This window comes from Hyla sarda, chromosome 10 (assembly GCF_029499605.1).
Source record: "Hyla sarda isolate aHylSar1 chromosome 10, aHylSar1.hap1, whole genome shotgun sequence".
In the NCBI taxonomy this organism is placed as follows: domain Eukaryota; kingdom Metazoa; phylum Chordata; class Amphibia; order Anura; family Hylidae; genus Hyla; species Hyla sarda.
The window spans coordinates 85,751,398-85,763,795 of NC_079198.1; the positions used below are offsets into that span (position 1 = coordinate 85,751,398).

General features: G+C 41.9%; 1 protein-coding gene across 2 annotated transcripts in view; it reads right to left on the minus strand.

Moving 5' to 3' along the window:
- Positions 1-12,398, minus strand: part of LOC130293713 (5-hydroxytryptamine receptor 3A-like) — a 49,790-nt gene that overhangs the window by 36,992 nt on the left and 400 nt on the right. For both annotated transcript variants that reach the window (XM_056542740.1, XM_056542739.1), the window contains exon 2: positions 10,117-10,226. In XM_056542740.1, the coding sequence (XP_056398715.1) occupies positions 10,117-10,226 (110 nt within the window). The remainder of the gene's footprint in view (positions 1-10,116; positions 10,227-12,398) is intronic.

Here is a 12,398-nt window from a genome sequence, read left to right on the forward strand (position 1 = left end):
GTTATGCAGTAACATATTTCCCACAGACTTGTATGGGACTTTAAACAAAAACCTTGACCCTGGCAAATGGTGGTGAGTAAGGGTTAAATTACCTATCCTATGTTTGTTGTTGACATGTAACTAACGTGTGCCAATTTTCATGTTAAAATCTTTAGCTGTTAGCTGTTTGGACATGATGCTGGAATATACAAACATACATACACACATTGGCCCTCATTTACAAAAACTGGAGTGTCGGTTAGTTTTTTTTTTTTCAGTGTACTCGTCTTTTTTTTCCTTGTGATTTACTAATCTGTCGCCCAATTTCCCTTTCTTTCTGTCGCAGGTTTTTTTTCTGTCACACAAAATGTATTCTGTGCGACAGAAAAAAGTCTCTGCAAATTCTGACTACATTAGTGCTTGTACTACTACCCCCATCATGGAACAGGGTCTGTTCCATGTTGGGGGTAGTAGTACAGGGGCTGAGGGATTGATCGCACCGGGTCTCACTTCTGAGACCCGATCCGATCAAAAGTTATTAAGCAGAGGAGCGGGAGGCATGTTCCGATCCCCTGCAATGTATTGTAAACTTTCATTTTTAAATTCCCCACCAGAAGCCCTGAATGGCCGTGGCCGAGGAGCCAATTAGGACTCCTGGCAGGGTTTTAATATAGAAGCGCTGTGGTGGGCAAAGATGTATAGAATTACTGGGGGGTATATATCTGGCCCCTCCAGCATTTCTATATATATTTCCCCCTGCTGCGCTATATCAAACTTAGTGGCCGCTGCGCTTGAATAAATGTACTGCCCCCCCCAGCGATATTATATATCAATACTGACCCCCGCTGCGCATATACTGACCCCCACTGTGCATATTTATATATATAATGCCCCCCCAAGCTGCACATATTAATCTTCATCTTCTCCCTCCCCTGGCTGCCAATGAATGAAAACTCTATTAGCGGCGGAGCGGAAGGCTGCTGCCCGCTTTCGCAGCTAAGAGTTTGTCATTCATAGCAGGCAGCAGCTGCATATCATGCTGTGGGGGTCAGACATATGGATATATGTCTGACCCTCACAGCATCTATATATACAGGTGCCGGCTCACCGCTATGAATGACAAGTAAAGCAGTGCAGGGAGCGGAGGCTCGCGCTGCTGCTGCCAATAGCTTACTTGTCATTCATAGCGGTGAGCCAGCATTTGTATATGTATGATGTGAGGGTCAGACATATATCCATATGTCTGACCCCCACAGCATGATATGCAGCTGCCTGCTATGAATGACAAACTCTTAGCAGCGTGAGCGGGCAGCAGCCTTCTGCTCTGCCGCTAGTAGTGTTTTCATTCATTGGCAGCCAGGGGAGGGAGAGCATGAATATTAATATGTGCATCTGGGGGGGGGGTCAGTATATGCGCAGCGGGGGGTCAGTATAGATATATAATAGCGCTGGGGGGGGCAGTACATTTATTCAAGCGCAGCGGGCACTAAGTTTGATATAGCGCAGCAGGGGCAAAGATATATAGAAACTCTGGAGGGGCCAGATATATACCCCCCCCAGCGATTCTATACATCTTTGCCCACCACAGCGCTTCTATATTAAAACCCTGCCAGGAGCCCTGATTGGCTCCTCGGTCCCAGCCATTCAGGGCTTCTGGTGGGAAATTTAAAAATGAAAGTTTACAGTACATTGCAGGGGATCGGAACATGCCGCTTGCTCTCCTGCTTAATAACATCGGATCGGGTCTCAGAAGTGAGACCTGGTGCGATCAATCCCTCAGCCCCTCTACTACTACCCCCAACATGGAACAGACCCTGTTCCATGCTGGGGGTAGCAGGATTCACTCCGTTTTGAGGAATTTACCGACAGCTCTGAGCTGTCAGCTTTCTGTGAAGCAAAACTCACAGTTTTCTTCACACTCGGAGTGTTTTTTTCTCTTTTTGTCGGGTTTACGACCCTCTTCAAGTAAAGCACGCCCATTTTGTAGGTAAAAAAAAAATCTCTGCGTTTTTAAGAAAATGTAGGTTGTGCGCCTAAATTTAAGTCGCAGATTTGGTCGAAAGCGGGATGCAACCAAATTTTAGGCGCAATAACCGAGAAAAAGTGTTGGTTATCCTTTAGTAAATGAGGGCCATTGAGTTTTATATATATAGATATACATAGACGGTATAGCAGCACTACTTCGAATCAACAAAAAGGAGCCAGCGATCCAAACCTTGGTTCACTTTAGATAAGCAGATAACAGCGCAGCACTGCAGGAATTGTGAAATGACAAGTGAGGGGGGCTCAACCTATGTAGTAAACCAGGGATCACAGTATACAAGTGCACACCCAAAAAAATCTTGTTCAATGATCAAGTATATCTTTATTGTACAAAAAACACACACACATGACATCACTATGTGAAATAGACAAGGATATCTAAAAACAAGACCCGTAAGGGAACAAAGCAGAACCCCCTAATCTCAAGTCCTGTCCTGCAACAATAGAAAAGGATAACAACAATGCTGCTACTCAAAGGTGCACAGTGCTAATGTAAATGACACTACAATAATGATCAAAGTGCATGAGAATTATAATAAAGAGCTAAATATAAAAAATTAGGTAGAAAACCGCAGACAGATGAACAGCTAACTATGGCAATGCAGGACAGGACAGCCGGCCGGGATGTGACAGGCTTGCTCTCCTTAGGGAAAAAAGAGTTGTGGTGGATCCAGAGGTTGGGTTTATTATGTCCACAGGGACTTAATGTTGAATGTTGAATGGAAACAACTTTATTGGTTCCCCTTGGAACAGGTACTTTTTTTTTATCACAAGTATAGGGGGTGATACACAAGTGAATTATTATTTTTGTGTTTTTTGTTTTTTTTTGCAAATATTAATTGTAATTTTTTTCCTTTTAGATTCTATGAAGTATATTATTGGATCTATATGGATCAATGAAGATTCAAGGGAGAGAGTGGACAGCATAACCGTTCAGTGGTTTAATAAATTATGTTTATAATTCATATGTGAGACTTTATGATGTAATAAAAAACTTTTTATTTTAATTTATTTTACATTTTGTTATTTTGTGGGTTTTTGCACACTGTACGGATGGGGTAGCTCCATGACATTGGGGCATGGTTCCGATTTCGGAATATGTGACACAACCTTTTGTTTGGATGGGCAGTCATTTTTTTTAGTTTTTATTTTTATTTATTTTTTGATAACTTTTAAAGCGTAATGTGCTCATATAGTACTATGCAACTTACAAATTATCTGACCTTTTCCCCATGATTGAATAGAAGGATGATTGTGGGGAGTTATTGTCACAGTGTCCTCTATAGGCTGCCAATGGATGGTGATGCAGGAGACAGTTCTGACTCTTTTGGAACTGATCCCCTGTGCCTCATGAGGTATGTGCTCTTACCTAGAACCCTAGTACTTGAGTGCATGCCATTCCTTGGCTCAGAGGTATTTACATCCTTCATAATGCATGTGGCATGACTGATATGGGTATAGGTCATTTTTTATTTCTTTATCATTTCATTATTTTATTGGTTTGGCACTCTATATACTTACCTAATGGAGCATATTCCTTGGGAAGCACTATTTATTATATAATGAGTCTCCGAGACTCAAGAATGTGGAAGCTATAACCTAGTTTATACTAGTTTATATTCACATCACGGGTTGTGTTCTCATATATGGTTGTGCGGTAACTATCACAATCAATTTCAAACTGGATGTTCGTGGAACATCACATCATACCACCTGTCATTTACCATGTTCAGTTTGTAACCAGGGTCTCCACATTTTCAAGAATTTATTATGAGTTCTCATTGCTCTATGATGCATCTCCTCAATTCTACACACCTGGTGGACCTTAGAAAGCCATTCTCCCACTGAGGGTGCTTCAGTTTTGAGCCAATGGAGTGGAATTATGGATTTTGCAGCTGCCAGGAGTGTTTCCCCGCGGTGTATACCGAGGATGGCAAACCCAGCAACACTGCAGCCCGAGAGAGAGGGGGATCCTTGATTTCATGATAGAATCAATTGTAGTATTAATCTCCTTCCAAAAGGGCGTTCTGGCTGGGCAGGTCCAGCAAATGTGTGAGTAGGTTCCTATGTGTGTTATACAACGCCAGCAAAGGTTAGTTGCAGACAGTTTGTGAGTATATAGAAATTCTGGCGTTTTATACCATCTAGAGACAACTTTATAATGGGCCTCCAGGAGTGTAACACAGCGGGAGAATCCATTGGAGTGTTGGAGTACTAGTGCTATGTCGGAGTCTGATAAGATCAACCCCAGCTCCTTCGCCCATGAGTCCACAAAGTGTGGAGGAGGTTGGCTTTGTGCAGATAGGATGAGTGATAGACAATTTGACAATATCCTCTTGCTGGGTTGTGGATTAAGGACTAGCTCCTCAAACTTGGTTAATTTTTTCAGCTGACCAAATTTTTCCAGAAAGGAGGAACAGCAGCTGGTAAAGTGGTTTATGTTTAGGAAGGAATATCTTTGCAGGGGCTACAGTGCCCTCAGAATCCATCCCGGAATAACTGGGTTACAGAAACTTTGTGTAATCTGTCCCACATTGATTAAAAAGTGTGAGCGAGCTGACCCACAACCGCAGGTATCAAGGTAGAAGGAAGTAGAGGAGAAATAGCAGGGGCAAGAGATGAGGAGAGTTCTGATCAGGTCGTAATTACTCCTTGGTAGAGAAGATATTTAGAGTCTGCCCTATACCTGACACGAGGAGGTATCCAAATGTCATGTAAAAGGTTAGTAGCGTGTATCCCTTTCTTAGATTGACATCGGGGAGGCCTATCCCCCAGCCTCTGCCGGACACCTAGCTTAGTAGTCTATGAGTCAACATAGGTTTGCTAATTTTCCAGACATATCTAGAGAACACAGATTTAATTTGCTTAAAGAACAATAAGGGAAGGGCTATGGGAAGCATTCTCCTCATGTAAAGAAGATTGGGAAGGACATAACATTTAAGGACATTCTTCCGTCCAAACCACAATATCATGGGAAGATCATAGTCGGCTAGTAACTGACTGATGTTTTTCAGTAAGGGCTTGTTATTTAGATCATACACTCTTGTAACTGAGGTAGGTATGTGGACCCCTAACTATTTCAGCGAGGTGTTGGCCCACGGGAATGGTTTGAGTTGCTTAATCGTAGCTACGTGGGTATTGGGAACTGAGATATTCAGCAATTCTGACTTGGTGATATTAACCTTGAAATTGGAAATATGGCCAAATTCCTCAAACAGCTGAACCAGGCAGGGCAGACCTCCCATGGGGTCTCTCCATAAGAAAAAGAAGTCATTCGCAAAAGCAAGAACTTTAAGTTAGCCCCCCTGGAGGGACAAACCTCTAATCCACGTCGTCTGGCGAACCTTCTTTAATAAGGTCTACATTACCAAGACAAAGAGAGTCTGTGATAAAGGACAGCCCGGCCTGGTTCCATTGCTGATGGGGAAAGCAGAGGAGATTACTTCGTTCGCTAATAGGGAGGCTGTGGGACAAGAATAAAGTGAAAAGGTTGCTTCCACAAAGACCGCTGGGAGGTTAAACTTCAGCAATGCTACTTTCATAAAGGGCCAGCTGACCCTATCAAAAGCCTTCTCGGCATCTACACCGAGAAGGACTATGGGGGGTTTTGTTGGCTTGTGCTTCATGTATTCTTGTCAATCGTCTCCATATATTTGTGTGGCCCTCTCTCCTGGGAACAAAACCAGATTGCTCACTGCCAATCAAATGAGGTAGGAATTTTTTTATGCGTAATGAGAGTAATTTTGCCCAAATCTCAAGGTCTAGGTTGAGAAGGTAGATCGGTCTATAGCTATCGCATTTCTCCAGATGCTTCCCCTCTTTCACCAAAAGAGTGACATGAGCCTCCTGTGTCTGCTTGGGAAGTGCTTCCCCCCAGAAGAGTGCCACACAAAACTCAATTTATTTAGGCTGGAGTATTTCCCGAAATATATTATAATAAGAGAGAGGGGGACCATCTGGGCCTAGACTTTTACCAGGTGGGAATGAGGTAAGGACCCTACCCACCTCCTCCATCTGACCGGCGATAGCAATTCCTGCACCATAGGAGGAGTCAAGTTTGGAAGATGAAGCTCATTGAGGAACTTGTCTATAAGACATATCCGTTCCTCTCTCTGTTGGGCAGAATCGTCCTCTCTCAGATTATAAAGAGAATGGTAAAAGTCTCTAAAAGATTTAGCCATAACTAGTGAGGTCATGTAGGTAACACCCCTGGTTGATCTGATGGCGTGTATGTGGCTCTTAGCTTTCGCTGTTTTAAGAAGAGTGGACATTAGTTTGCCTCCCTTATTCCCGTGTGCATATATTTTGTGTCTATAAAGAAGATAAGTTCAAGATGACTTTAATTGCAAGTGGTTCAATAGTTGTTCTCTGAGGGATTTAAGTTCTCCCTGCACTGCGAATGCTTGAGTTTGTTTTTGTGACCTTTCCAACGTGGAAATTCTAGTTAAGAGAGAATTTATGGTACCCTGTCTTTCTTTTTTGAGTTTGTAGCCCCACAAAATATAAATACCTCTGATATAAGAATTGTGTGCCTCCCATACAACTGGGATTGATGGACCTGAATTAGTATTAATTAGTATTCTCGCTCTAGTGTCCTCCAAAATGCTTTCATTTAGTCGCCAACGAGGTGGGGTGGGTGAAGATAGTTAGAGAGAAAGAGTGATGTGGGTAGGAGCATGATCAGAGATAGTAATAGAGTCAGGAAAGAGGAAGGGGAGAGAGGGGGAGGGGAAGAGGAAGGGCCTCAAGGAGGGATTTGAGAGAGTATTAAAGGTAACACCTAGGCCAAGTAGGAGAAAGAAGGTTAACAGGAGAAGTATACAGGGACAAGTGCATAGAATGGTTAGAGAATCCCAAATGGGGATGAGTGTGAAGTCAATAGAGTAAAGAATAGAATTGTGGAGGGGGGGGTTGCATATAACAGGGTAAGAACACTCTACTTCAAGTAGTATAAAAACTACCTACTTTATAACATAGTATGCATGAACCAGAATTTCAGTAGTGGGGGCTATGTACCAAAACCACAGCTATAAACATAACTAAAGTGCAACATGACTATATACTGTAGAAATAACTTGATCCTAGCTCGATCAGTGGAGAATATATTCACAATAGTGCAGATCAAAGACATTCAGCCGACATATAGGAGAACAGTCAGAAGGTCCCAAGTTAACCTGAGTACTGAGCCCGGATTGGGTTCGCAGCTAGTGTCTCTCAGCGAGGCAACGGCTGTCCGTTAACAGGCATCTTCCTCATTTTGTTGGACTTCTGTCTGTAGACCTGTTTTCATTCGTCATGTCTCAGGAGCGACGGTAACGGCGGCATATCGGCGACAGGGAGACAAGTCGAAATGTCCATAGGTGCAATATCTAGGGTTGACCAAATCGCCTCCAAGTCCTCCGGTGACTGGACTGTGATCCTTCTGCGGTTAAAGTTGATGGAGAGTCCGAATGGGAAGAGCCATGCATAGGTGAGATTTCTTTCTCTTAGTTTCTCCAGTAGTGGCTTATGGAGCCTGTGGTTTGCCAATGTGGTGGGAGAGATATCTTGGTACATTGTGACTTCAGCATCTCCATATATGAGCGGTCTGTGATCTCTCGCAGCTTGCAGTATGGACGCAGTGTCCACATAAGATAGCAGTCCACATATCACATCCCTTGGGTGTTCCGAGGGTTTAGGTTTAGGGCACAATGCTCTGTATATTCTCTCAATGGTGACCTGTGCAGCTCTTTCTGGGACCAGGAGATTGGTGAAAATGTCCATGGTGACTTTTCACAGGGTCTCCGGTGCCTCTCTCTGCCTGGTCGCCGGCATTTCAGAGTGGGAAGCCATACCAGAGCAAGCTACTTCCAGTGCCTCCGTTCTGTAACCGATGGTGTGTACCTCCGTCTACGTTTCAGTCAAGTCGGCAATCATTGGCTTTAAGGCTTCAGAGAGTGCTTTTTTCATAAAGGTCTTGAGGAAGTGCTGTGTAACCACCGCAGGTGCAGCTCCCTCCTCATATCTGTCAGAGTCTGCTTCATCCTCATAAGCCTGGTGAGGGGAAGTCACAGGCGCCATCTTGGGAGGCCTGGCTGGAGAGCTTGCATTCTTCTTTTTGAGGAATTTAGCCATGTTGGCTTGGTTTTTCCCCGGTCCCGGTGATTCATTGGGGTCACAGTAGGTTCTGTGACATAGCCACACTGATGAGAAGGGTGAGAGAGGTGTTGGGAGCGTGCTAGGAAGGAGAGCTGCAGGCTCACGCGTCCATCTCAGTCCGCGGCTAGCCCCCCCCCCCTCCCCACAAGAATTTATTATTGACATTTTATCACATTTTGTATAATATACACAGATTTTGTAATTTTAACAATAGTTTTGTAATATTTATATATAATGATGCATCATTCTCTCACATGTGCACTTGATTGTTGCAATCACTTGTCTGGGCATAAAAAGCCCCATAATGCTGTGTATCACTCTGCTTGAAAATGATTCTATTGATGAATTGAAACATTGCTGCTGACATGGGCTGAATAAATTCACTTGTTATTTCACAATTTCACAATTTCTGGAGTTATCCGCTGATATATATATATATATATATATATATATATATATATATATATATATATATATGAACAAAGAATAAGTTGGCCAGCACTAATGATTCCAGACTATTATATGGACCTGGCTTACAGGTGCAGGCTACTGTGCAAAATATACAGCAACAGGAGAATACAGCAGCACACTGCTAGCACAAAGATATAGATAAAACATGAGTATATAGATGAAACATGAGTATATAGATAAAACATGAAAAGCTATACAGCTGTAGTGCAATAAATGAAAATATGAAATTATGAAACAGTGAGGTACTTAGCTTGCAAATTTGGCGGCCAAATAGCTTGGACCGTCCCACCACGGTAAGGTGACCTCATTTTGGGACGGACCCTACACTATGAATATGCCTCTGTGTGAACAACTCAGCAGGCATTGCAAGATCTGAAACATCCAAGGCACCTTATATACACCTGATAGAGGTGGGTGGGGTGCAAGAGCACTCTATCAGGTGATACAATGCACCAAGTGTGACATGGGATGCTACATTGGTGAAACCAGCCGTAAACTCAACAAAAGGATGAATCTACACAGACATTCCATCAACCGCCATAAAGAAAATGACTACTGCAACCCAGTTGGATACCATTTTACCCAAACAGGCCCCTCCATACATGACCTTACAATCAAGATACTGAGAGGGAACTTCAAAAGCACTCAAGAGAGAAAGACATTTGAAGCCAAAATTATACTTTTTTTTAAATCGAAAAACAGGGGACTTAATGTGGATTTGAGCTTCTTATCTCATCATCAAAATTTCTTATAACCTGTGCTATATACTGTATTCTCTTATAACCTGCACTGTATTCTCTATTACATCTCACTATGTCCTGCTAATTACCAGTCTCTCCCCTGCCCCCCCTCCCTCCCCCTTTTTCTCATTCGTATCTATTTAGTCTATGTTCCCATAACAGGACAATTTATGGCCCATCTTAGTGTGAATTCTCCACATCTATTGTCTTAACCCCTGCATATTTGTGAGATGTAACCTGTGTCTTCTACTTATGAGCTTAGATTTGCTTTGGACTTGATAAAGGGAGGAATCCCGAAAGCTTCTCTACAAAATGCTGTTAGTCCAATAAAAAAAGGTATTACAAGATACTGCAACATTTTATGATTTGTATATATATATATATATATATATATATATATATATATATATATATATACATTATTTTAAATCTTTTGCATAAAAAACTCCCGGTTAAAGCCCATGTAAAGATGCCCTAGGAATTCTGGTATTTTGTATTTGTGATGGACTTTTTCTCCAATGTATATCAGACAATAAAGAAGATCATTGGCCCTTTACAATGCACATTAACAAGCACTTGAAAACAGATCATGCAGATGTTGTTGCTTTGATGCCAGGGCTTTATTGATTCTACAGACAGCCTTGTTTTGGGTGAATTTGCAAACAACAATCTAAACTTTCTATAACACCTTACTCTACCTTTCGTGTTATTTGCACAGTGTCATGCAGGTCATATTTGCACTTACAGTTCAGCTATCTTTATATCTGGAATCCATATGGTCTCAGTAGGAATGGAAGTGATAGTCATATTGTCAAAGTCAGTTGGATTCCATTGTAAAAATTCATCTGTCCAGTGCTATACAAAGAGAAAACACAGTAGTAAATAAGTATAAAATAATGTAATCTTCATCTAAGATAGTACTAAATACCCCATCAATGCTTTTTACATTTTGGTTGCATATGCCCTCTTTCCAAATCTGACCCAGCAGTAAGTTTGTGCATGAAAGAGGACATCATCCGCATCCAGTGCAAATGAATTATTCTCGGGTTGGCTTGGACCATCTGATTTGGCCCTCAGACAGAGCAAACCTAGAAAACACATTACACATAAATGCACCAGAACTTTCTCAGTGGCTCAGGCTGTTTGATAAATCTGGTTTATCTGTAGATTATCTAGTTCAAGTTTGCAGTATACGTTTAGAGCAACTATTTGTTGGTTTTCTTTATGCAAAACCAGTGTATCAATATTATAGCACATTGGCATCACATGTTACGCTATACCCTTTATGCCCATGTCCCACTGCCTTCCTGATAAGTCCCAATTCCTTGTTAGGCTAGTCTCATTTTACTGTTGTAATATAGAGGACAGGGATATGCAGCCACAAACTCCACCTGCACCCCTTTCCCTACCTAGTTGAAGTTTATGCTGTAAGAGGTGGGGCACCAACTGGGTGATGGTTTCTTCCTAGCTTAGTTCCCAGGAAAACTAGATAGTTTATATTTACCTTCCCCGAGACCTCCCCAATTTTAGAAAAATATTTAAATAATAATATTTACTGTCTTTTACAACATAACTATACATAGTGCCTGGCTGTTGTAGTGTTATGTTGTTTGCTATATGTACTGATTTTAAATTCCATCCAGTTACCTAGTGATTTTTGATAAAGTCACGTAACATTTTCCCAATACTGTATGCATGTGTAGGTTAACAAGTTTACTATGTTAGGAGGTTCTCTTAGTTTTGGTTTTGATCAGTATTCTTATGCATATGCTTGCTACTACTACAATGTACTAACTTCAGTTGTTTTTTTATATTTTCGATGATGATAGATAGAAATATCTTGGTAAATAAAGTTTTTTTTTTTTTTATCTTTGCACTAAACCTTATCACTCTAACCCCACCCAATACACAGAAAAAAAAAAACTCCGACCCAGAAGGAGGGAGAAAAAGTTGCTAAATTCTGGGTTAGAGTGTACAGCAGGAACAGGAGGTCCATTGCAGGATATACACCAGACAGGAAGGGAAAATATCAGATTGTTTGCATCAGAAGCAGAAGGAAAGCATGAAATACCACAGAAAGGTAATAAAATAACTTTATTTATCAATATATGGTCATCTATTATACAGCTTTAAAGGGGTACTCCGCCCCTAGTTCAGAAAAATTGCACTCGTACAACTGGACTTAAGTTCAAAGTTTAACATTTTACTTCAACCGTATGTCTTCATATACAAAACTTTAAATTCTATGCTGTAGACGGAATCAGCGAACGAGCACTGGGTGATTATGTTGTGTCCGTATACACTGTCTCCGTATTTAGAGTTTTGTATATGAAGACATACGGATGAAGTAAAGTGTTAAACGTTGAACTCAAGTCCAGTTGTACAAGTGCAATTTTTCTGAATTGTGAGATACTGAGGAGCTGTGGAAATTCAGGTGCACTGCGACATACCCAGGTGCAGATATACACCCACACCTTGTTTATAGTGAGTCTTTGTACTTCGCCCCTAGACATCTTATCCCGTATCCAAAGGATAGGGGATAAGATGTCTCATCGCGGGGGTCCCGCCAATGGGGACCCCCATGATCTCCCTGCTGCACACAACATTCTTTTAGAGCATCTGGTGCAGTGTCGGAGCCCCGGAGGCTCTTGACATCATGGCCACACCCCCTCAATGCAAATCTATGGGAGGGGTGTGATGGGTATCACGCCCCCTTCCATAGACTTGCATTGAGGGGGCATGGCCATGACATCATGGGCGGGGCAGAGCGTGACCGTGACATCACGAGCCACCGCTCTGCATCGCCAGTCATCCAGCACGGAGCGAAGTTCGCTCTGTGCACCAGATGTCTGGGGTCCCGCAGCCGAGATTTAGATAGGGAATAAGCTGTCTAGGGGTGGAGTACCCCTTTAAATAAGTTTAATTATCCGGAAAAAAAATCTTAAAGTAAATTGCAGTAGCATACAATAGACCTATATAAGTAATAATAATAATAATAATAATAATAATCTTAATGTCTCTGCTAAT